Source organism: Diuraphis noxia, unplaced genomic scaffold (genome assembly GCF_037042655.1).
Source record: "Diuraphis noxia isolate RWA-SAM2 unplaced genomic scaffold, SU_Dnox_SAM2 contig0002, whole genome shotgun sequence".
NCBI classification, from domain to species: Eukaryota; Metazoa; Arthropoda; class Insecta; order Hemiptera; family Aphididae; genus Diuraphis; species Diuraphis noxia.
The window spans coordinates 64,741,922-64,765,572 of NW_028301712.1; the positions used below are offsets into that span (position 1 = coordinate 64,741,922).

General features: G+C 28.9%; 6 protein-coding genes across 8 annotated transcripts; 4 read left to right on the forward strand and 2 right to left on the reverse strand.

Moving 5' to 3' along the window:
- Window positions 1–820: 820 nt before the first annotated feature.
- On the forward strand, window positions 821–3,670 carry LOC107163114 (uncharacterized). Its single transcript, XM_089218476.1, has 5 exons — window positions 821–827; window positions 2,459–2,636; window positions 2,718–2,927; window positions 3,019–3,398; window positions 3,467–3,670. The coding sequence occupies exons 1-4, from the start codon at window positions 821–823 to the stop codon at window positions 3,107–3,109; spliced, it is 486 nt and encodes a 161-aa protein (XP_089074602.1). The 3' UTR covers window positions 3,110–3,398; window positions 3,467–3,670.
- A 188-nt stretch (window positions 3,671–3,858) lies between these two features.
- LOC107163115 (uncharacterized) lies at window positions 3,859–5,162 on the forward strand. The gene is made up of 4 exons (XM_089219792.1): window positions 3,859–3,924; window positions 4,009–4,294; window positions 4,375–4,439; window positions 4,507–5,162. Exons 1-4 carry the CDS (start codon window positions 3,874–3,876, stop codon window positions 4,780–4,782), a joined length of 678 nt encoding a protein of 225 aa, XP_089075918.1. The 5' UTR covers window positions 3,859–3,873; the 3' UTR covers window positions 4,783–5,162.
- Window positions 5,163–8,650: 3,488 nt separating this feature from the next.
- Window positions 8,651–10,832, forward strand: TfIIEbeta (transcription factor IIEbeta). Of its 3 annotated transcripts, none has more exons than XM_089219599.1 (7): window positions 8,651–8,821; window positions 9,505–9,592; window positions 9,677–9,793; window positions 9,863–10,028; window positions 10,106–10,306; window positions 10,375–10,548; window positions 10,615–10,832. In XM_089219599.1, exons 2-7 carry the CDS (start codon window positions 9,531–9,533, stop codon window positions 10,756–10,758), a joined length of 864 nt encoding a protein of 287 aa, XP_089075725.1. In that variant the 5' UTR covers window positions 8,651–8,821; window positions 9,505–9,530; the 3' UTR covers window positions 10,759–10,832. The 3 variants fall into 3 exon arrangements, with proteins under 3 accessions (XP_089075725.1, XP_015371058.1, XP_015371050.1); XM_015515572.2 differs by lacking the exon at window positions 8,651–8,821 and adding an exon at window positions 8,843–9,105 and having other exon boundaries at window positions 9,866–10,028; XM_015515564.2 differs by lacking the exon at window positions 8,651–8,821 and adding an exon at window positions 8,845–9,105.
- On the reverse strand, window positions 10,735–13,667 carry LOC107166753 (uncharacterized). Its single transcript, XM_015515548.2, has 9 exons — window positions 13,509–13,667; window positions 13,260–13,372; window positions 12,406–12,532; window positions 12,215–12,340; window positions 12,025–12,145; window positions 11,859–11,968; window positions 11,214–11,354; window positions 11,019–11,150; window positions 10,735–10,960 (listed from the first exon to the last, which is right to left on the reverse strand). Exons 2-9 carry the CDS (start codon window positions 13,334–13,336, stop codon window positions 10,823–10,825), a joined length of 972 nt encoding a protein of 323 aa, XP_015371034.1. The 5' UTR covers window positions 13,337–13,372; window positions 13,509–13,667; the 3' UTR covers window positions 10,735–10,822.
- A 99-nt stretch (window positions 13,668–13,766) lies between these two features.
- On the forward strand, window positions 13,767–15,719 carry mrn (general transcription factor IIH subunit 4 marionette). Its single transcript, XM_015515713.2, has 3 exons — window positions 13,767–14,537; window positions 14,600–15,054; window positions 15,110–15,719. The coding sequence occupies exons 1-3, from the start codon at window positions 13,956–13,958 to the stop codon at window positions 15,486–15,488; spliced, it is 1,416 nt and encodes a 471-aa protein (XP_015371199.1). The 5' UTR covers window positions 13,767–13,955; the 3' UTR covers window positions 15,489–15,719.
- A 201-nt stretch (window positions 15,720–15,920) lies between these two features.
- Window positions 15,921–23,552, reverse strand: Smurf (SMAD specific E3 ubiquitin protein ligase). Its single transcript, XM_015515444.2, has 15 exons — window positions 23,157–23,552; window positions 21,382–21,420; window positions 21,150–21,261; window positions 20,929–21,071; window positions 20,636–20,852; window positions 19,755–19,883; window positions 19,583–19,683; window positions 19,273–19,519; window positions 18,911–19,211; window positions 18,639–18,857; window positions 18,391–18,569; window positions 18,187–18,327; window positions 17,920–18,103; window positions 17,705–17,846; window positions 15,921–17,638 (listed from the first exon to the last, which is right to left on the reverse strand). The coding sequence occupies exons 1-15, from the start codon at window positions 23,221–23,223 to the stop codon at window positions 17,454–17,456; spliced, it is 2,406 nt and encodes an 801-aa protein (XP_015370930.2). The 5' UTR covers window positions 23,224–23,552; the 3' UTR covers window positions 15,921–17,453.
- Window positions 23,553–23,651: the final 99 nt, after the last annotated feature.

Sequence of the window (23,651 nt, forward strand, 5' to 3'; positions counted from 1 at the left end):
AGTTCTTCTATAATACTATTAATACTCTAGATGAGAAATAAAAAGGGATGTTAAAATATTTACATTTTAATGAAAATCCTTGTTTTAACTTTTCAATCCTTAGCTACAAAAATTGAACATTTTATAATTTTTTAACTATCTACAATAAATGTGAAGATAATCAAGATCTTAATAAATTTTGTCAACATTTTAACTTTAAATATTTGAAAAAATCGTGCCAATGAATCTTTAATTTTATGATATTTTTTTCAGATAATATGTTGCTCACGTAATTATATTCAGATAATTAAAATTAAGAAATTAATTTATATATAATAGGACATAATAGTACATAACGTCTTATTATAGTAGTAAATCATATTAAAAATCTACGAAATCTAAAACTACGAATTTAATTGAATTTTAGATCGTTTTAGGAGAAAACTTTATTGTAACGACGATGTGAATCGATATGGATAATTCAAGATACCTAGTAATCATAATCTATATAGATTAATAATCCATTATTTTCAGATTATCGAGAAGACATTTTGAATGACAATCGTATAAAATAATAATTGGGGCTTAGCCCTTAGATTATTAGTAGATTAAGGGGGAGAAATAAACTTGTTAATATTTAGACTCACTTAAAACCATCTATAATACTCCGTCATTTCAGAGTCATTCGTCTTAGTTGAAGTTTGATCTGTTCAGTCTATGCAAACGTATATATTAACGTATATTAACTTATATTACTTGTGTTTAGTAATTTTAATTTTCTTTCAATATTTGTTTAATTTTTTTTTTTTTTTTTGAAAATCATTTTCCATAAATTTCCAGTATGGCAGGTAAGTGACAGATGTAGGCAATAGCCAAAAATATGTGGCCGTAACTGATATAACTATAAATTAATTTCTAAAAAGTGTAATGTAAATTATTTAAATTTTTAGATAATCAAACAAATGTTAAATACCTTTAAGTTTAAGGGGTCGCTACACCAGCATTTGTATTCTCCCACATAATATATTTAGGTAGGGACAAAGATACTCCCTATTTCCACGATTATGACTCTCTAGTTCAGTTTAGGGTAAAAGCACCTAATGCCTATTATATATTTTATAAAGAAGAGTATTTCCCGTGAATTGACCCGATAGATTTTTAATATTTACATTTTTTATTACTATATAAGCATGTTTGAATTTAAAATAATTTCGATTATTTTTAACCATTAATAATTTATTCAAAATTTTAAATATTAAAAATGCATCCGGTCAATGCATAGGAAATACTCTTCTTTATAAAATATATAATATGTGCTTTTGTCTTAAACTGAACCAAAGAGTCGTAATCATGGAAATACGGAGTATCTTTGTACCTATATTATGTGGGAGATAGACAGAGAAACCAAATGCTGGTGTAGCGACCCCTTAAAAGATATAGTACCCGTTGTGTTGTATCCATCTTACACACATGGGACATGGCAAATGTTCGTTCACCAGTTTCACAAATTATAAAATTCAAAATTAACAGCACAATATTGAAACTGGTGAACGAAAATTTGCTATGTCGCACGTGTGTAAAACGGAGACAACATATGGGTCTACGTCCTATTAAGATAAATATTATTTTTTTTTTATTTGAAATACGTTGTTGTCCATAAAAATATAATTCCCCGATTTCATATACATCACTCATTCATTTTTTAATAATTACAATAATAAAAAAATTTGAGCTTTTATTGAGTTACATTCAGCACCTGATTTACCAATTCATAGGCCCAGTATAATTTACAATTTTGGGCCCCAAATTGTCCATTTCTATTTTTTTCAATGCCAAAATAAAATTTAAGCGTAATAAATTTTCAAATTAATTGTAAATATAATTAATTACTTGTAAATGAGTAATTGGATCATGGATCATAGAATACAATTTTATAGTCAAAAATATGATTATTTAGTATACAAGAACGCTTAACACTTTAACTGTGTCTAATTAATGTTTAATACGTATTCAAGTAAGTAGGTATACATATTGAAAAGTAAACGGTTTTTTTTTTTAAATAAAAATTAGTATCAGCTTTAAGGCCTTCGTTAAAAGCCATTATACTTTATAAACCCACTGTATAAAAAGATATACAATTGATTGTAATACTAAATACCTGAAGTTGGTGGACCTCTCTTTATGAGTGGTCCCAGTGCTATTTGTCCTTGCTTAAATATGGCACTGGTTACATAATGTAGCTTACACTTTGATAAATTTTATTAAATTCACATCTAATTACAATTTTTTTTTTGCGAACTTGGTAATTACTAATAACTACTAAATACAAATCCAAAATAAATTTTATAAATATTAGTTGGTATTTTAATGAAAAATAAACAAAACTCAATATAATATTATAAATAAAATACATTTTTATGACTAAATAAACATTATTGGGTAATAGTATACATTAATTAAACTGTAAAATTCAACTTAGATGAACGTAATGAAAGATCGAGGTCGAGGTCGAGGTCACCAATCGGTAGTAACGAAGACACCGCATTTTATGAGGAAGGGGCTTCATCTAGAAGAATTCCGGGAATCAGAGGAACCATGGTATATGCTGATGCACGAGGATATACGTATGTTCAAAACCGTGTATCAACAAATCGACGGTAAGTACTAAAAGAATATGATATATCTGCAATAAAATAAATAATTAGAGCTATTAATAAAAATAAAATAAAATTATATAGACAACTTCGATGCTCACGATATGAACAAGGGTGTAGATCAACAGCTTTAATGTCGTTACAGCCAAATAATGCACCAATTGTGGTGTATCATCAACACAATCATCACCAAGGGCATGATATTGAAATTGGTGCATTCTTGGAAACGCTGAGGCAACGGGGTTCAGCAGAGGGAACATCGGCTAGAACAATCTTTGAAGAGCAAGCTAGAATGTAGACTTATATTTTATAATATTTATGTTTAAAAATTTAATTTATAACTGTGAATACATACTATATACTAGCTATTTTTTTCTGTTTTTAGATTTCTGAATGCAGCTATGGAGGTACAAACTGAACAAGCACTAAAGAGTTATACGCTATGTCCGTCGTCGCTCCAGTCCGCCTATTCCTAAGAACCTGAGAGCCATGGGAGACACAATACAATCGATGACATGGCGAAATCAGTTATTGTATTGTATCGATGACGAAGCTCCATTTTTTAATGGCAATTTGGAATACATAGAAAACGGAGAGATTGCTTTTGGAGGATTGTTATTTGTAAATTTACAATTTTTACAGAGGTTCAAACCATATATTTATGGGTCAAGAGTGCTAGCTGTTGATGGGACTTTTGGAGTCATACCAAGAACTCCTGGGGATGTTCAACAGTTAGTAACAATTCATGTAGTCTTGGATAATATCGTAAGTGATCTGTTGACTGTTAATATTACATTTGTTTATAATATTTTTAAATACTATTGTATTTTTAGTTAGTCCTTGTGGTATATGCTCTCCTAAATCGCCGAACAGAGAGTGTATACATCAGGCTTTAGCAGTTCATAAAAATTGATTTTCCTCAGGGTATATTTCACTGGGAAAATATAACCATTATAGCCAACTTTGAAACAGCCATGCGCAACGCTGTTCAAAGGGTAATTCCTGAATGTCAGATGGTCGGTTACTGGTTTCATTATTGTCAGGTACTAATTTGACATCTGTTATAATGTATTCAATCCTGAATAAAAATGAATAAAAAAATAATGTAATATCCTTATCCTTTTATTTTAACTGCATGTAACATATTCAAACACTTAATAATGTGATCTTTAAACTGTCAGACTTTATTTTAACATAAATTATTGTCCATAGAGCATTGTACGATTCATTCAACCACAATATGTCCAGATTAACTATGATCAATCACGATGTTGCTATAATAGCGAGAATGGTAATATTATATCACAAATAGGTTTCGCCGACATATAAATTGATATTATAATGATAATTTGTTTTTACATGTTTTTAATAATAGATCATAGCTCTACCACATTTGCCAGCCCAGCAAGTCCCAGAATTTCCTGAAGAATTTTATATTCTGGGAGGATTTTTGGCAATAACAAACCTTGCTACACGAATGGGCATATTAGACCTTGTGGCTGAATTTTTGAACTATGTTCGTAACTATTGGATAAACATCATCCGTCCAGAAGGATTTACAGTTTATGGATTAAACATACGAACAAATAATTACGTAGAGAGCTTCCATAGCATGTTAGGGTCAACTATTGGTCGCCACCCGCCTGTAGGGACTTTCTACGGTAAAATCTTAATTAAATAACAGATATTAAACATGTAAACATTATAACAATTAAAATGATTCTGTACCAATTATTTGTAGATCGATTGCGTTCTGTTGAAGCCAGAGTGAGAAGGGAAACTTGGCAGATCATTAGCGGTCAAAGAGTAAGATAATTTATTTTGCTTGTTACAACTTGATAATACTTTTATGATGTGTAATATGTAAATCTAGGTTCGAAGATCTATTGTTACATCCAGAGATGTCAACAATCGGATTTTGGCTGATGCTTTGAACAGCTTGCGTAGTGGCAGATATGACTTACTGGCCTACCTAAGGCGAGTAGCTTACTCAGCGAGAGGCTATTTGGATCGAGAAATAGGCCCATTACCTAATGGTAATACGATAAATTATATTCATGTTTTCAAACTAAATTACATAATGATTGGTTTACCTACATGCATGTCCGTGGTGTTAGAAGACCCAGAAGTCATGGGCGTCAAATGCTAGAGAGGCCAGGTCCGACAGGTCTTATTCCACGTGTTGCTGACAATCGCAATGCATTTGGTAATAATTATTAATTTAAATATAAAAATTGATTTTGTCCTAGGAGGGTGTATATTCTGTTTAAAAAAGACATGTTGTTGTTTAGCACTTGATCGATAAATTACATTCTTTATAAATATAATATAATATTATTTTATATACAATAATATTTACTATTTTATTCAAGAAATACTTGACGGAATGGTTGAGGAAGCTGTTGAAGAAACTGTCGGGGTTGTTGAACCAGAATATGGAGGTATAAATAACTTTTAAAAGTCAAAATGTCACAATTCATCAAATATTAAAATTAATATAAAATTGTTTTAGCCATTTATAACATCAAAATCAAACAAAATATAAATATAAAAAATATAAATAGCGATTCATGACTGATGCAAGCTTATCAATTATTTAATAAAATGCATTATAATGTCAATTAAGATATTATACCTAGCTGTCACAGTGAATTATATTTTTTAAATACCCAAGTTTTACACTATGTTAAATGTTAATAATATAATTTATTATAAAATTTAAAATTTAATTTATCCGTCTAAAATGGTATTTCAGAACACTGTAAGTCTGCAACAGGTCAATAAGGACACTTTAAATATATATAAGTAAAATGATAAATGCTAAAATACCATAACAATACAAAACTATTTGGTTTGAAAATGTGTAAGTTGTTTACTGCCCTTGTACTATCTAAATCAATTATAAAAATATTGGCATAATAAAAATAGTAAATTTAATGGACAATTACCAAAAAATGTTTCTATTTATACTAAATAACGATAATATAGTTTAATTTTCAAGATATTTTCAAACAATAATATTATGAAAACAAGCATAGTGTATTATATAAAATACTTGTATAATTATGTGTATAAGTGTAACTTGGTGAGGGAGAATTAGCTCCCCACAAATTAACTTTGGGATTTGGTGTAATATTAAAGTGAATCTTTAGCCCTCTCCCCTCTAAAATGTAGTGCTAGTTACATCACTGATGTATAGGTAATAGGTATATTATTATATTATTTTTTATATCATGAATTCATGAAATATAACAAATACATATTATATATTAATTAATTTTAAAAATGTTTGCTTACTCAAGGCGAGGTTCCCAATAGATGCCAAATATGTCTAGGGAACAATGAAGATGTTGAAGGGACTAACATTTTTCTACCATGTGGACATGGATGGTGTTGTGATGCTTGTGAAGTTTGTTGTACAAATAATTGTCCAATTTGTAAAACTCAGATATTAACTACACAACCCATACACATAATGTTCCCTAGAATAGGAGAAGGTGAATCTATTAGGAGTTAAAACGTTTAATAATTTTGGTATAATGTACTGATACATTTTAATATTCTATACTTTAGGTACTTGGAGTAGAAATACTTTGCTATTGGATCTCACAGTACCTGGGCGTAACTAGGATTTAATAGCTACAGAGGCTAGAGTCCTAGAAAACCCAAGTCCAAGATAATTTGTGGGGGGCTTTGCCCCCCCTCTAAGCATCCCTGGCATTTAGTAATCACAAGAGTCCTCTAAAATCAAAATTTAAAATAAACCATAGAATCAAAGTATAACCTAGTCAATAAAAACAAATTTACATTATAATTTATAACTGTATACGCCTATATTTTGATGAAAATAGTTTTAAAATATCATAATCGTTTATTACATTAGATAGTTCTCTTTCTATATTAAGTATAGCCAGATCACTAAATCTGTTTTGGGTCATAGTTGACCTAATGTATGACTTAATTCTCCTCATACAAGAAAAAGATCGCTCACACATAGCTGAGCTTATGGGTATAGCAAATGCAGTCTTTAATAATAAATAAACATTTGGATAAACTTCTTGTTGTACAACTGATTTTAACAGTTGAGATTGTATTATATAATAGTACTATAATCACTAACCAGTAACTGCTGTACGATATAAGTATATAACTAATATGTCTATACAAAAATACGCTAAGGTCGCGCGCACATTGAATGCGTTTTCGTACGAATTTGATTCGTGCGAACTTGTACGTACACGCACGAACGATCCCGATCTACCAAATACTATGTGAGCGCGCAGACTTGGTGCGATTTGTTCGTACGTATACGTACGTGTAACTTGGACGTACGAAAACAATCCGAACTTGTCCGGATTTCATTAACGTTCGTACGCCGGCAATGGATAAATGAATAAATCGTATGAATAAAACGTATTCAATGTGCGCAATCAATTCGTACGACCAGTATTCGTACGTTTTCGTACGAAACAAATTCGTACACAATGTGCGCGCGGCCTAATACGGGTAGGTAGTAGGTACCTATTTAAAGATAACAAATATAATAAGTGGGTTTTGGTCTTCGGGACATACAATACAATCCTATAAATACTTTGTAGTTTGTGTAAAACTTTTAACTGATAAACAATCATAATAAGTCCTTATCATACCGGAGTCGTACATTCAATAATTAATGTACCATCCTTTTACCTTTACATACCTTTACTCATTAGTATTTATTGACTCAATACAATACGTCAAGACAATTTCTTCCGCTATAACTATAGGTAACCAATTACTTATAAATTTGTTTTTGGTACATCCACAATAAAACAATATAAATATGTATAAAATATTATGACTATTATGAGTTATGACATATGAGTTATTTTAAACATTTTTTTTCTTATTTTTTCGGATTTGGGTTTTAGCTACAGGCTCAATTTGAGGCTAAAACGTAAAACCTTCTAGGGGGGCTAAATACAACTGCAGGGGGACTAAGCGCCCCTAGTCCCCCCCCTAGTTACGCCGATGGGTACTGTTCTATTTGTCTAGACTCTCGACCAGAACTCTGTGAAGTTTGCGACGACACAGTAGATGATGTTATTCGCATATATTTAAGCTAAATAATAAATAAACATTTACATCAATAAAGAAATTTAAATTATTAGTTGTTGAGTAATTTATGTTTTAAGATACAGGTGTTAGGTGTATGAACTTTATCTTTGAATCAAAGATTTATCATAGCAATCTTATATGAAACCAATAATCATTAGATATGACTGAAACTGGGATATTATAGATTTATAGCTAAAAAGTCTATTTAGTAATAGCTATAAGTCTCCTAAATATTAAACTTACTTACTCTGTCTATATTATAAAAATATTTTTGGTCAAATATTAACATCTTCAGATCTTCTTTGAAGTCGAGGTTGGTGATATAAATCATAAAATACCATATGGAAAGTCGAGTTAATAAATAAAAATTATTTTTACATTACAAATAAAATTACAGCATTTGGATTCTAGTGGATTTCTAACTTCTCACTGTTTCTGTTAGAAACAAAATGTTATGCTAGTCGTTAAATTTTGACAGGGTCATAATTTATGAGTTATAAACACTTGCCAATTGATAATTGTAAATTGTTTAACAACATAATCACAATTAACAATACTTCAACCCGTTTAATCATTTATGTAATAATGTATATAATATAATGTATATTATACTATCATTATTTTTAAAATAATACATGACTGCATTTAACCAATACCCATTGAACTACATAGTACATAATATTATTATATAGTTCAATGCTAATACCTATTTAAAAGATAAATGATAATATAGCCCATACACTCTACAAATCTCTACATATAAATACATCCAACCTAACCGTGGTTATAGTACAAAATATATCGGAGTTATATCATAGAATATTAGAATACCGTTGTTATTGATAATCGAAGCAACGATTGTCGTAGCAGTTGCATAGGACGGTGTCCATCACGGACTAAGATCTTAGTCCGTGGTGTCCATCTTCATTTATTAATCGGAGTAGTATAATCACAGAACAATAATAGATATGACACATTTCTTCCATGATACTGATATAAACCGTTTTTTTTTTTCTAGTGATATAACTGATATTACAGACTGTCTGGTGTCTGGTAGTTGTATTTATCTATTCAGTGATTGTAGTTTTGAGGTCTGTGATACTAAATAATGTATAAACTATTTTATTTAGTCTTATAGGACTTATACTAATTACTAATGTTGATCGTTCTAAATATTAAATACTATAATATTTGAGTAAACGATAATGGTTATAAATAGTAAATATTAAATTTAAAAAATTTTTTAATAATGTTGGTATTTTGGTTTACATTACATTGAGTTTATTATGTAGTGAACGAATCTAATTAAACTTTAAAATAAAATTATATTATGCTGAAAAATAGATAGAGGAAGTAAACTATTTTCCAAATCAAGGTAATTTATATGTTATTAAAATATACATTACTTTTCAAGAATATCCCTAGGTACCTAGTTCATTACTATTTTTCTGAAATTTGACTTTAAAAAACTGTAGTACATAATTACAGTCCTAAAATCTAATTTATATGTAATTATTAACTTCTGATAGTTCAATTTAGCTAAAACTAATGTAAGCTTTTTTTCATTGTTTAGTTTGACGTAAAATTACACAAAATAATAGCTGTATAGTAATACATGGCCATGGTTGGTATCATAATGTATGCACGACTATTTCCAAACTTATCTTTGCAATCTTTAAACAATAAATTACAAATAATAATTTAATAATAATCTGTGCTATTAAAAACTTAAAAAAACTAACAATAATTTATTTAATTAATACTTTTAAATTAGATTCAGTTGCATATATTTAAGTAATCATGGATCCTGCTTTGCTGAAAGAAAGAGAATTATTCAAACTTAAAGCTTCAGCTATTCCTGTGTAAGTATATTATTATAGTATGTTTTGGTTAAACAAATAATGATTTTACTGTAACTATAACCTGTTTATGTGTTATCATTATAGAGTTGAAAAAAGGTTAAGAGAAGACAATAGCAATAAAGATGAGCTTAAAAGGAAATCAAAACCATTACCATCTATGCCAAGACCACCTTCTCCCCCAAATACTGCAAGTTCATTGAAGTATGAACTATTTAGTATAAATTTATTGAACATAATTTTGTTAACTAACATTTTTAATTACTACTAAAGTAGCTACAAGTCATTTGGGCAAAGTTCTCAGTATAAATTTGGTGTACTTACCAAAATAGTTAAGTATATTAGAGCTCGGCATCAGGATGGAGATGATCATCCTTTAACATTAGATGAATTACTGGATGAAACTAATCAATTAGATGTGGGAACTAAAGTAAAAACGGTACTTATATTATTAATTTATTATATGCTCATATCAAAAATTAAAAATCAAATTTTTATATTTATTATTTTTTCAAGTGGTTAGAAACTGAAGCACTACCAGGTAACCCTAAAATTGAACGTACACCTGATGGAAAATATATGTTCAAGCCACCTTATAAACTTAAAGACAGAAAAGCTTTGTTGAAGTTATTAAAACAACAAGATTTGAAAGGTTTAGGAGGAATTATGATGGACGACATCCAAGAATCATTACCTAATTGTGAAAAAGCTCTAAAGGTAATAACTATAAATTAATTATAAAAAATATTTAATTATTAATTAATATATTCTTATTTTTACAACAGTATTTGCAAAATGAAATATTATATGTTTGTCGGCCTGGGGATAAAAAAAAAGTTATGTTTTACAATGACAAATCTGCTACTATTGATATCAATGAAGATTTTAAAAAAATGTGGAGGAGCATTGCCGTGGAAAATATGGATGATGAAAAGATAGAGGAACATTTGGAGAAACAGGTATGAGTGCCACATTATCTATTTTTTAATACAATAAACTGAAGTTATACATAAAATATTTTTCAGGGTATAAGCTCCATGCAAGATAATGGTATCAAAAAAATAAATCATGTTAAACGGAAGAAGCCAGTGACCAAGAAAAGATTCTCTAAGAGACCAAGGGATAATGAACATTTAGCTAATGTGTTAGAAGATTATGACACATTGTAATTCTTTATTTAAGTATAATTATTAATTATTTTTTGTACATTAATAAATAAAATAAAATTGTATGCTAATTATTATATGTTATAAAGTGCTCTATTATATTATCAATATTCAAAACAGCTTTTAGTCGTAGAGGTACTGTTCCTAAGCTCACTAGTTTATCCGGTCTGTCAGCTTCTTCAATTTTAGTAAGACTAAATAATTCCTAAAAAAACGTCAATAACATATACTGCAGTTTTAATACTACAAATAAATCAAGTCACCTTGTGATGTTTATCTTCTGCGGCTTTTAATAATTCATAGTTTTTTCCATTAAAGATTAAGACAACACGTCCGGATCTATAATATTGAAGTTTACCTATTGGTCCAGACTTAAAAATAGCTTCTGAATCATTCTGGAAGTAAACATTAACATGATTTGTAAAATTCATAACCATTATTATTATCTTCATAATTACTTCTGTTTTAAATTGGCCATTATATTCCATTTTTATAGGAACTGCTGGTTTTAATTTGGCAGGTATTACATCATTATCATCATTTTCTCTTAAATCAATATTTGCAATTTTTTGTTGAATACTAAATGAACTGTCATAGAACTAATGCAAATCAAACAATTAATATAAAATCTAAAATAATTATTGTATATAATTAGATGGCTCACTGCAATAAAATACATTCTGCAAATAAAAGTCGAGTTCAATCGAAAAAAATATTATCACTAATATCACATAACCACTAGACACGGACTAAGATGAATGGACTGGAAACTAACTGGCAAATAGGTGAGGCCAAGGTTAGAAGTCTTGAGGGAGGGAGATACCTATATTTTATCTCTACCTAAAATCATCTTATAAACTAGACAACGAACATTGGTAGCAATTTATACATACTTGCTGTCCCCTCATTCCCCAACCATACTCGACACTTCTAAACATTAAACACTAGGTAATGCATCTGGTTTCCAGTTCATTCTATTTTAGTCTGTATCACCAGTTTAGTAGTAACTACTAGTGATTATAATAACAGATCGCCTGATTGAACAAATTTCCAATCAATGCCTTTAATTAAAAATATATTTTAATAAATCAATTAGTAATAACCTGTAAAATAATTAATGATTCAGGAGAAATTAATTCACTTAATGAAGGATAAATATTCTTCTGGAACGGATATTCTAAACTCATTTCAGTCTTTATTTGGGGTACCCTATCTAAAACAAATATCATTAGATAGTTAGCAAGTAAATATAGTACATTTTTTTAGTACTTTTTCTGATGAAAGGTAATCGAACTGGTCTATGAGGCTCATCCATTGGGTCATCCACGTCAAATTGATTATTTTCAAACATTTGCATTTGTTGTATACTTTGACAAGCTTCTTTTTTTACCTAGATAAATTTTAATAGATACTCAAAAATCAAAACACAACACAAACCAAATATCACTATACTACTCACATAAGATCCTGAATTATTGAAACTACCATGATTTGAATAAGATCGAAAACCAGATGATAATCCCATGCGTGATGAACCTGATCTACCCTGAGTTGTTGAACTCATGTTAGAAAACACACTTTGTACCTAAAAATAGATACTAATATTATCATAATTAATTATATATAATGTTAATATTTAATAATATAAACCTGTGTTGTAGATCTTTCTTTAGTTTTTTTTTGTTTTTGTGCTGATGATGATTGAGCAATTGAATTAGCATCATGTTCAACTTTAACTTCTACTTTAGCTAGTTGATCTGAATCTTTGGCTATAATTCTAGGGAAAAATATGTTATGTTCAGTACATATATTTTATCATAAAATTGTATTTTTTTTTATACACGTAAACATAACTTTTGGTACCTTTTATAATTTTGATATGTATATTATTAATGTGCTTAATTATTTGGTATTGTGATAGCTTTTAGGTGAGAAAATTATCCAATGGTAAGGTTAGATTATTTCTCAACATCTAACCCTTCAGTCATAGATGAAAGAAGATGTGTTAGAATATGTGATGGGCAGATTATTTATGTATAGGTTAAAGAACATAGGAGAAATAGATGTTCCATAAAAACATTCTTCATTTCTCCAACTATGGTGATGGGGGGAAGGAGAGAAAAATGCCTGAGTATACAGAAAATTGTTGTTCCTTTGCCTCTTTATACAGAATTTGATTAATACAATTTCTAGAACTTGAAATAAAATGTATTATGTGCTTGTGTTACATTTCAAGAGAATACCTGTATAGACATATTTTATTCTGAAGATATTTTATCAATTAATCTGTGGATTTGTTGTAGTATACAATGTTTATTTTTAAACCCAAATTGGAAATGGAATAAAATTCTTTTGATAGTTGGTAAAATGAGCTTCAGAAGTATGGAAGTGGACTTATTGGCCAGTAATATTCATTTATTAACAATTTACTGAGAAAAATCTACGGGCTTGCCAAATTTGAAATCATAATTATAGAAAATGTATCAATAAAATAAATAATTAACCTTTTATATCCTAAATTAGGTGTAAACGAAAGTTTTGCTGCCCCAAATTTGGGTAAATTCTTTGAGCGTTTATCCATTTTAACTTAAATTTTCATGTAATAGCTTAGTAAATTCTATAACAAACAAATGATAGACATATTTTATTAACAATTTATCAATATAATTCTGATCATATCAGATCATATATTATATATATTCATAATAACATTTACTTTTTTGCATAAATTAATTCAATTAATTCTTACTTACTAGATATCACGTAACTTTCACCTTATTACTTGGCTTGAAAGTACTAACAAGTAAGAAGTAACTATTAACTAACTAACAAGCATCCCGCATGGACTTCTATTTATCTATTATTTCATGTTTACAATTTCATTTCAAAATATATGAAATGATATAACTTATAAGTGGCACACTATCATTTCCATAGATAATGTAAAAATTATATTATCATCTCTGGAGTAAATTCACAGATTTAGAGGTTATGTTGACTGATATTATGACAATCTTTTAAATTTCAAAACATTTTAAAAGTTAAAATATAAACAAAAAAATATATTAAACAATAATATTAATTAGTTTATTGTTAAATATTTATTTTGTGTCTAATATTGTATGGGACATTTAGGTCGAAGACAGTAAATAATGCAATTTATCCAAAACAAATCGTTAGGTATATAAATTTTGACAATTATGTCTAAAGAACCCAGCACTAGCAAAGAGAAACGGAAGAATTTACGTAAAGACGACGGTTCTAAAATTTTGAAAGTCCTGACATTATACGAATACCTCATCAAACTTCCAGAAGCCGTTCAAGATCGGCTATACAGTCATCCGCCGACTTGCCTAACAGTGTTTAGAGTGTTACCTGACATTGCACAACAGTTTACTTTACGTATTTTGTTCATCGAACAGCCAGTGCCGCAATCAGTTCTTTCATCCTGGGTGCCGGCCAACTATTCCAGTGAACTTGACGAATCTATAGAGGTAGCTACCAATTTGCATATATGGAAATTAACCGGAGTTTCTGGTGGCCTCAAGGGATGGATTTTAAATTCTACGTTCAAGAAGAAACTCAAAGTAGCGCTTATGGGCGGTGGCCGTTCTACAGTACCTAACAGTGATATGACAGCTGATCCAAAAGCAAGAGATATAGACTTTTTAGATTCCTACGCGTATGAACGGTGGGAATGCATATTACATTATATGGTTGGTTCTAAACATGAGGGCATATCATCAGATGCAGTTAGGGTTTTACTAAATGCAGGTCTTATGGTAAGTGACTAGTGCAATTATTACAATTTAATTCTATCAGGTACTCAATAATTATATTTTAGGTCAGAGACACAGATGATAGTCCAGTCATTACATCAACAGGATTTCAGTTTCTACTGCTGGACATGGCCACTCAAGTATGGTATTTCATGCTCCGCTATATGGAAACAGTTGAATCGAGAGGTCTCGATCTTGCTCAATGTCTAACGTTCCTCTTTCAAATACATCTCGGTACTTTAGGATGGGATTATATAACAGATGAAATGTCTGAAAACCTTCAAGCGTTTTTACAACATCTACGAGAATTTGGATTAGTTTATCAAAGGAAACGTAAAGCTGGACGTTTCTATCCTACTCGATTAGTAATTGAAATGGGGCAAGGGAACAGCCGTACTTCAGAACGAATGAAAAATAAAGAACGTTATATAATTGTAGAAACCAATTTTCGGGTTTATGCTATGACTGATTCTGATCTAAAAGTTGCCTTAGTTGCATTATTTACTCATATGCTTTACAGGTAATAATTATTATGATAATAGTTTAAATATATATTATATCTTTTGCTGTTTTAGATTTCCAAACATGGCCGCTGGTATATTAACAAGAGATTCTGTTCGAACAGCATTACGTAGTGGCATTACTGCTGCACAAATAGTGAGATTTCTTACTGTACATACACATCCACAAATGCAAGAATGTGGGATGCCACAAACTGTAATTGATCAAATTTATTTGTGGGAAAATGAAAGAAATCGACTAACATACACAGATGGTGTGTTATATAGCAATATAAATACACCTAATGATTATGAAACAATAAAAAATTATGCTGCTGAAATTGGTGCATTGGTTTGGTGCGATGAAAGAAGAAGAAACATTGTCGTGAGTACTGATGGACACGATGACGTAAGAAAGTTTTGGAAAAAACAACCAAAATCTGATCCTTTTTAATTTTATCAAGTTCTGAACTCAATGTTAAATTGTCTGCTATTCACGTGTATGATTCGAGTAAATAGGTTATTAATTGAATAACACTAATAATTGAATAACCAAAGTTTGATTAAGTATAAGTGCAACAGAGCAGTAATAATTATGTGTATTTGATTCATAATTAAATGCCATACAACAAAATATTAGGTATTTATACATTATTTTTTAAATAAAAAGTTGAAATTTTTTTAATGTTTTTGTGTTATTTTTAAAACTCAATCAGTTAAAAAGATGCTTTATATAAAATACATTCTTGAATAACTAGATAGAGAAAAATATAACATTATCATACTCATATTTAATTAATTTAAATGACAGATGTAACATGAACATAAATAAAAGAAATGAATGTGCCTAAGAAGTATAATGTTACTAATAAATAAACAAAATTAATTCAATATAAATGTATAATATATTATTGTACATAGTTTATAAAAAATAGTGGTACTTTTATTTTATATATTTTTTTTTATAATTCATTATAAAGTGAACATTTTTTAACATACAAAATAATTTGCCAAGCATGCTCACTCCCATTTATTCTTTTCATTTATTTGAATTCGGATTTTTGGAATTTTGGTTGTCATTTTACAAACAGAAGCTTACATCTTAAATACCAAAAAATATTTAAGAATTTGAATAACTGCAGTATTAAAGAAGAATAAGGGGGTTAAGGGAGTGAGCATGTTTGACGAATCAAACTAAAAATAATGCAATACAACTTATTACTACAATTAATATTTCATACAAATACAAGTTGGTTACTTAATGTTAAAGATAAATCTATGTGACACAATAAATCTACTAATTAATAGATATACTATGAGATAAAACTAAGTCTTGTTTCATTAAAATGTAAATAAAGTAACAATAATAATTTCAAGAGATCATCAGAAAAAAATCAGTTGTATATTTATAATATTGTTGTTTCCACATTTTTTAGCAATTTGCAATCAGAGCAATATGAATTTATAAATTTTTATAAAATGACAATTATTGTAATAAATTGAACATACTGATACCTCGTCAATAGCTGAATGCCTGAATACTTATGATACTTATGTGAGTTGTTAATTATTATATGCCACTAACATTTTGAACAATCAGCTAATAATACATCAGTCTTCAGAGATATTACTGATGTTGCTAAATAATTGTTATTGTTTAAACATAGTTATATCATTGTTCAATTCCAGAGCATAAATGAGATAATTTAACGCAACTATTCTATTCACTATTTAAGTTATATTATATGTATAATTTATTCACGAATTTAAGGATTAGGATTGTCGTATACGGGCAGTCCTTAATATATTAAACCTATGGAAGACAATATGATTGTTTTATATGAAAAATAAACTATTACAATAAAATTAAGTTATTAATTGATGAAAAAAATTAAGATATTATAATAAATAATAAAATTAATTATTGATTAGATATTGATAAAAATTGAATCTTATTTTTTGAAGATTGGAATGAAAATCGAAATAAAATTACCATAAAAGTCAACACTTCTTGAGCATCTATTCAAAAGTTTTAAATGGTAACAAATAACAATAATAATATTTTTCTGTCACACATAGAATCAATAATCATTAAAGAAGATAAAATAATAAAGTTAAATGTGGTTTTTGAATTAGTTCATTTTGCTTCCAAGGTCTTACATAATATTTTACCCTGTATTATTGCACATTATTATCATAACTATAACTTAAAACTATTACAATTTTTAATAACAATTATTGAATAATCTCAACATTTTCTTCTGATTAAAAAAAAAGATAATAAACAAAATAAGATTGAATTAACAAATGACTATAGGTACAATAAAAATTCTATAAACAAATAATAATACAAAAAGTGACATTTAACATATTTTAAACAAATGTAATGTATGCGATTAATAAGAATTTAACAAATTACCTATTCAACAGTGAAACCACAAGTTTCTTCAACTGCTTGGCTGAGTTTGTCGAGTAATTTTTGTTTACTCTCATATTTTGGCAAATCAAGACGATTAAAACAGGTGTGTGCTTTAGGGAGATTATCAGTAGGTACATCAGTCAAGTGTATAGTAAACAAACGAGGCCCAGCTGCTCCAGTTGATCCTAAATTAAAATATATTATGTATCAATAGTTGGATATTTTTTCCCGTTAAATAAATCATTATTAACCTTGAAGTGCCTTAAAACCTTGAAGAGGAACTCTAGAACTTCCAGTGACAAATTGTAATAGCCTGAGACGCATTTCTTGACTATAGTTTTGTTCAATAATTTCCCAAAACCATTTCACTACAGGCATATCTGGTGTACAATGCTGAATATAAAATGTTATTCATTTAAGTATATTTTTAACTGTTATATTTTATGAAGTTTAAAAAAATAATCACTTTGAGCCTAGTATTACGCTTCCAATCTTCAATATCAATGGTACCAATACCACTGATAATTAATTCAATCTCACGTTCGTCAAAAGGCTTTAGCAATGTTCCAGGAACTACTTCAGTTAAGCCTTTTTGCAATGCTAAGAATTGTTGTTCAATACCTCTCATAAATCTATATGTCACGTATAATCTAGATAAATTTAAATTGTAGTTAGTATTACACTATTTTATTTTAATATCATATACATGAGTGATCATCCATTATTAACATACTTGACATATTCTTTTTTATTATCTTCTGTAAGCTGAATATTTTGTCCACCAGTTTTAAGCTCGTGCAATTTTAATACACCAAAGCTACTTTGTTCAACCGCAAAAGTAGTATCAATTATATCTTTTTCAAGTTTATTTTCTCTTAAAATAAAAAAATAGATGCATATAGAAAATGTATAGAAAACCTTAGCTATTATTAATTACAGTATATATGTGAGACTACGATGTAATTCAGGATCTACTCCTTCTATATCTTCTAGAGTAATTGGTTTATTTAATAACATTTTATAAAAAGGTGTTGTAAATCCTCCATCAATATAGTGGCCATGAAAAATAGCGATTCCAATTATACGACCAACAAAATGGAAATAAGATAGATGTTCCTTAAAATTAAAAATCATTTTTAGTTGCATAATATTATATGGCACTACCAAATTGTAAATACAACATACTGGATTTATTGAACTATCCGGATTTATTTGTAATGTATAATTGTCTTCTCTGGAGTATTGAAATAATCCATATTGAGGATTAAGCATTTCATGGGACAATAAATACAACCATTCTCTTGCTACTCCACCATAATCAAGACCTTCTTCACAACGAAACTTGACCATCAACCGTTTTCGTAGGTCTTTTGGTCGCATCTTCATCACTGCTCGATATGACTCCTAAAAATTAATAATATTAGAAATAAAATAATCAAGATTTAAATATTTCATACTTCAAATATTTCTGATCTTGAAACTTCTAATCTCATATGTCCAGTTTGAGGCTGTAATGCAGCCAGTTCTGTACGTAAAATCTTCTGTTTAGCTACTAAGTCACGTTTGTATTTAGGCAAACACTCTGAATCAGTCTCAATGCTTTGAGGACCATCAAAAACAGGACCAGGGCGAGGTTGAATTCTCTGTTGACTTGATGATGTTTCACTAGTATTAGGCTCTCTAGCATTGATACTAGTGTTTTCTTTATTGTTCGTTGAGTTTTGTTCGTTTGTTGATGAGTTTTGATCATTTTGTTTCCTACAATAAATTATAAAGAGTTAATTTAATAATATCAGCAATATGTAATTAAATGTTTTACTGTAATAAATTAGCTATGACTGCTGTTGAAAGTCTTGGATCCGAAAACGTTGTGGTTCGATTATTATGATCTACATAATAATAGCGACCACTGGATGTTTGACGTACTTCCCAACCAGCAGGCAAAGGGCCAAGTTGTTGTCCTGAAGCTACACTTATATTCCTCGGAATTCTAGGATCATGCCATGTACTTAAACCAGTTGGGGTATGATAAAAATAAATTTGTCCTTGAGGTGTTGTTCTTATTTCTGTTAAAGTCAAAAAATGATAATTTAATCTTTTTAACTAGATTAAAGTGATGAGGTACTAACCATAACCTGTTGGCAAGTCTTGTGGTTGTTGAATTGAGGAACTGTGAGATGATGCATTTCTGGTAGAACTGAGTGATACTCGATTGCTAGGATTCCTACTCCTAAATACATAAGTTCATAGTTATTACTTGCCATACAGTTTTATAAAATCTTAAAAGCAAGAGTAACTTACGTTTGTGCAGTCAAAGCAATACTATTACCATCATTATTATTTATCACATCAGATTCATTTCGTATATCTTCTGTAGGTGTTGGTGCTGGAGGGCGAGGACTACTACTAGTAGTAATTTTTGAATGTGATCTAAAAATTTAATTAAAAATTATGTTTAATAAATAATACTTTTTATTTATCTGCATTATTTTTATTATTTTTGAAAAATGTATTAGTTCATACATTTTATGTCTTAATATTGATTTTGTAATTAAAAGGTTTGGTAAGCAATTTTTAAATTTTCCCATGTTTTAAGAGGACACCGCATATGTTGTCTCCGTCTTACAAACTCGTAACATGGCAAATTAACGCTCAGCAGTTAACGTTTTATTCCGTTAGCTTAATAATTAGAGTCAATAGACCTATTATGAAACTTGATAGTACAAACATTATCTGTGTTTAGTTGGAAGAATTTTTATGATAATTCAGTTTTTAAGTGAGTTATGTGCATATAATAAATTGTAAAATAAAAATGCTTGTAACTCACTTAAAAACCGAATTATCGTATAAATACTTTCAACAAAACACAGAGAAAGTTCTTACCATCAAGTTTCATAATAGGTCTATTCACATTAATTTTAAATCTAACGGAATAAAACGTGATCGTCTAAACATAAATTTGTTATGTAACACGTTATAAGATGGAGACAACATATTATGTGAGTGTGGCATCCTTTTAAACCTCTATTTTACGATCTAGCATCATGTCATGTAGATTTATTATTTGTGTTCATTTAGACTGATAATATCAGATCTATTAAGTAAATGAAAAAATCCTAGCTTTTTTTATTTTTTTATCTAATAATTGTTATACATTTATAAATTACAATTATTTCACTTACTTGGTTGGTTTAACCCATTGGGTAGTTTTGGTTTTGTGATTTACGTAATATAATCGTCCATTTTCTGTTCTCCTTTCTTCCCATCCATCTGGTAACTGAGTTGGTTGTTGGGATGATACTCCTGTTGTACCATCTTGAGATAATAAAGATAACACTAATTGACCTCTAATTGGTACTGGATCATCTGGATTTAATTTAATTAAATCTAATTTCTGATCTGTAAATTAAGAATTTTGAACAAATAAAATGATGCTCTAATAAATAAAATGTAAGTCATTATATTATATACATACAACCAGTATCTTTGTACCGCTGAATTTGATTCCATGATAATCTTACACATCCAAGGAAACCACTAGAAGGTTTTTGAATATTTTTATGAATTTTCTTATGATTCCACAAGGTAATTGTTACATGATCACCTTTACTTAAATATCTATTAAATAATTTTATCATGATTAATACAATTAGGTATATTTATATAATAATAATATTATTTAACATATTAACTTACAAGTCATAATGTTGATTCCACTGGGGGTCACAAGTTGGTTTACAGATATCTGTTGTATAACATTGCCCAGATCCATCCACACTTATTTTTGCAAATGCATCAGGTGGTAAACCTACATGTTTTAACCGATAAAATATGCCATGTTTATAAACAAGATATGATGTTAAAAATATAAAATTGATATTAATAATTTATAGGCAACTATTTATAAGTAAATCAAAATTAAACTTACGAAATAAATCTTTTTTCAACAAATTTTGAGCGCAGAGCACTGAAAACCAATTTTAATCATTGTTAGACTTTTTTTTTTTATATTTAAGTAATTTACATTCTATACAACTATGTACAATGGGCAAATTTGATAATTAATATAATATGAAATAGCAGAATTTAGCATTTAGGGGCAGGCACTCAGCAGCACCAACCAATCGAGAACATTTTAGATGTCGTGGTTTTTTTTATTTATTTATTTTTATTTTAGCAGGTCTCTAGGCCACTGCCTTTTTAGTCTTCTGCGTACATTGCCAGGAAGTGAGGTGGAAGAAAGTTGCTTTATTAATGGATTACTGTGAGAATTTAAGTTGGAGTGAAATTTAGAGTAATGTACTTTTGCTAATTGATTAAGTGTAGGAATTTTTAGGTCTTGGTGAAGATTTTTGTTTGTGAAATACCAAGGAGAAGACGTTATTAATCGTAGGCAGATAGATTGAAAAGCTTAAAGAGTGTTGGTGTTAGAGGGCTTTGCAGAGCCCCATAACTGGATACCATATGTAATTGTTAGACTTATATTATTATTTATATAATAGTAAAAATAGTACAATACATTAAGAGGGTGCAACACCTGTTAGTTGCAGTGGCGCACAGTAGATTTTTCACAAGGGTGTCGAAAATATATATCTCGCAGTACCCACCCACCCCACAAGTAAAATCTGAGTTTATACTCTTTATACAATTAATATTAAATTAAACAAATATTTATCAAAATAACATCCGAATTTACCCAGAACCAGTCACACTCACCCAGTCATCGACCAATTCTCTGAGGGGTGTCAGTTGACACCCCTGACCCCCCCCCCCCCCAGTGTGCACCACTCTTAGTTGTCTCAGTCTTACAAACGTGTAACATACCAAATTTATGCTCAGCAGATCACGTTTTACTCCGTTAGCTTAAAAATTAAAGTGAATAGACCTATTATGAAACTTGATGGTAGAAACATTATGTGTTTTGTTGTAAGTATTTATACGATAATTCAGTTTTTAAGTGAGTTACAAGTATTTTTATTTTACAATCTATTATATCATACAACTCACTTAAAAACTAAATTATCGTAAAAATCCTTCTAACAAAACACAGATAATTTTCTTGCTATCAAGAAGTTTCATAATAGGTCTATTCACTCTAATTATTAAACTAACGGAGTAAAACTAACTGCTGGGCATACATTTTCTATGTTACGTGTTTGTAAGACAGACAAAAATACGGGTGTTGAGTCCTCTTAAACCAGAATTAGTTACTTCTTAGGTAGTAGATTGTTAATGTGGTGTATAAAATATAATATTAATTAGTACTTATCCTATAATTTAGGTAGATTTTTAATAAACTAATAATGTCAATAAGAATAAACTTAGAGTAAAAAAAGTTACTATAGCGTCAGAAATGACAATGTTTAACATATTATTATTTGTTTTTAGTTAAGTACTTTCTGCCTATAAAATTTTATATTATTAAAGAATTAATAAGTATACCCCGTATGTATTTGGCCACTAGAAATTCTTGAACAAATGGACAAAATTAGATATTTCTCAAAAAAAAACAATAAGACATATTAAGGAATTATATAGATAGATTATCATTGCTATTTGACATATCAAAATAAATTTAAAATTATTATTATTTAAAACTAATTTGTGATAATATAACATCAAGTAAATAATTTATAAATTTATAGATATGTAAAATAAATAAATAAACTAATAATTTATAACAAATCAAGATGTTTAACTCACCAGTTAGACGGATTTTAGTTGTTCCTCCAGTTCGCCTGCTACCTGAAGATCCAGACATATTTGACATGTTTGATACTCATTAGTCATTAATTATTATGAAAAATCTATGTCTGACAAATTAAAAAGCATTTGGGACAACAAAAATATTTTACTTCGCAAAAAATGAACACATAATGATTAGCAGCACTATTTTCTCCTCACTATGTTTTTTTATCACAGACAATAAATTAAACGTGAATATTACGCTCGAGTTTTATAATTTCTACATAATTTATCTAGTTTCGCGTAATTTCACTTATTTTTTTAATAGTTGTTTCGAACTACTATAATATAATTGTAAAGGTATTAGGTAGGGTATATTAGGTAGTCTGAATCATTAAAAACTAATTGAATGTTTTGTTATGAAATAATCACAGTGCAGTTATCTTTAGCATGATCGTAACTCCATTATTTCCCCTCAAGTTGGCGCACGCATGGAAAATAAACAAACACTGT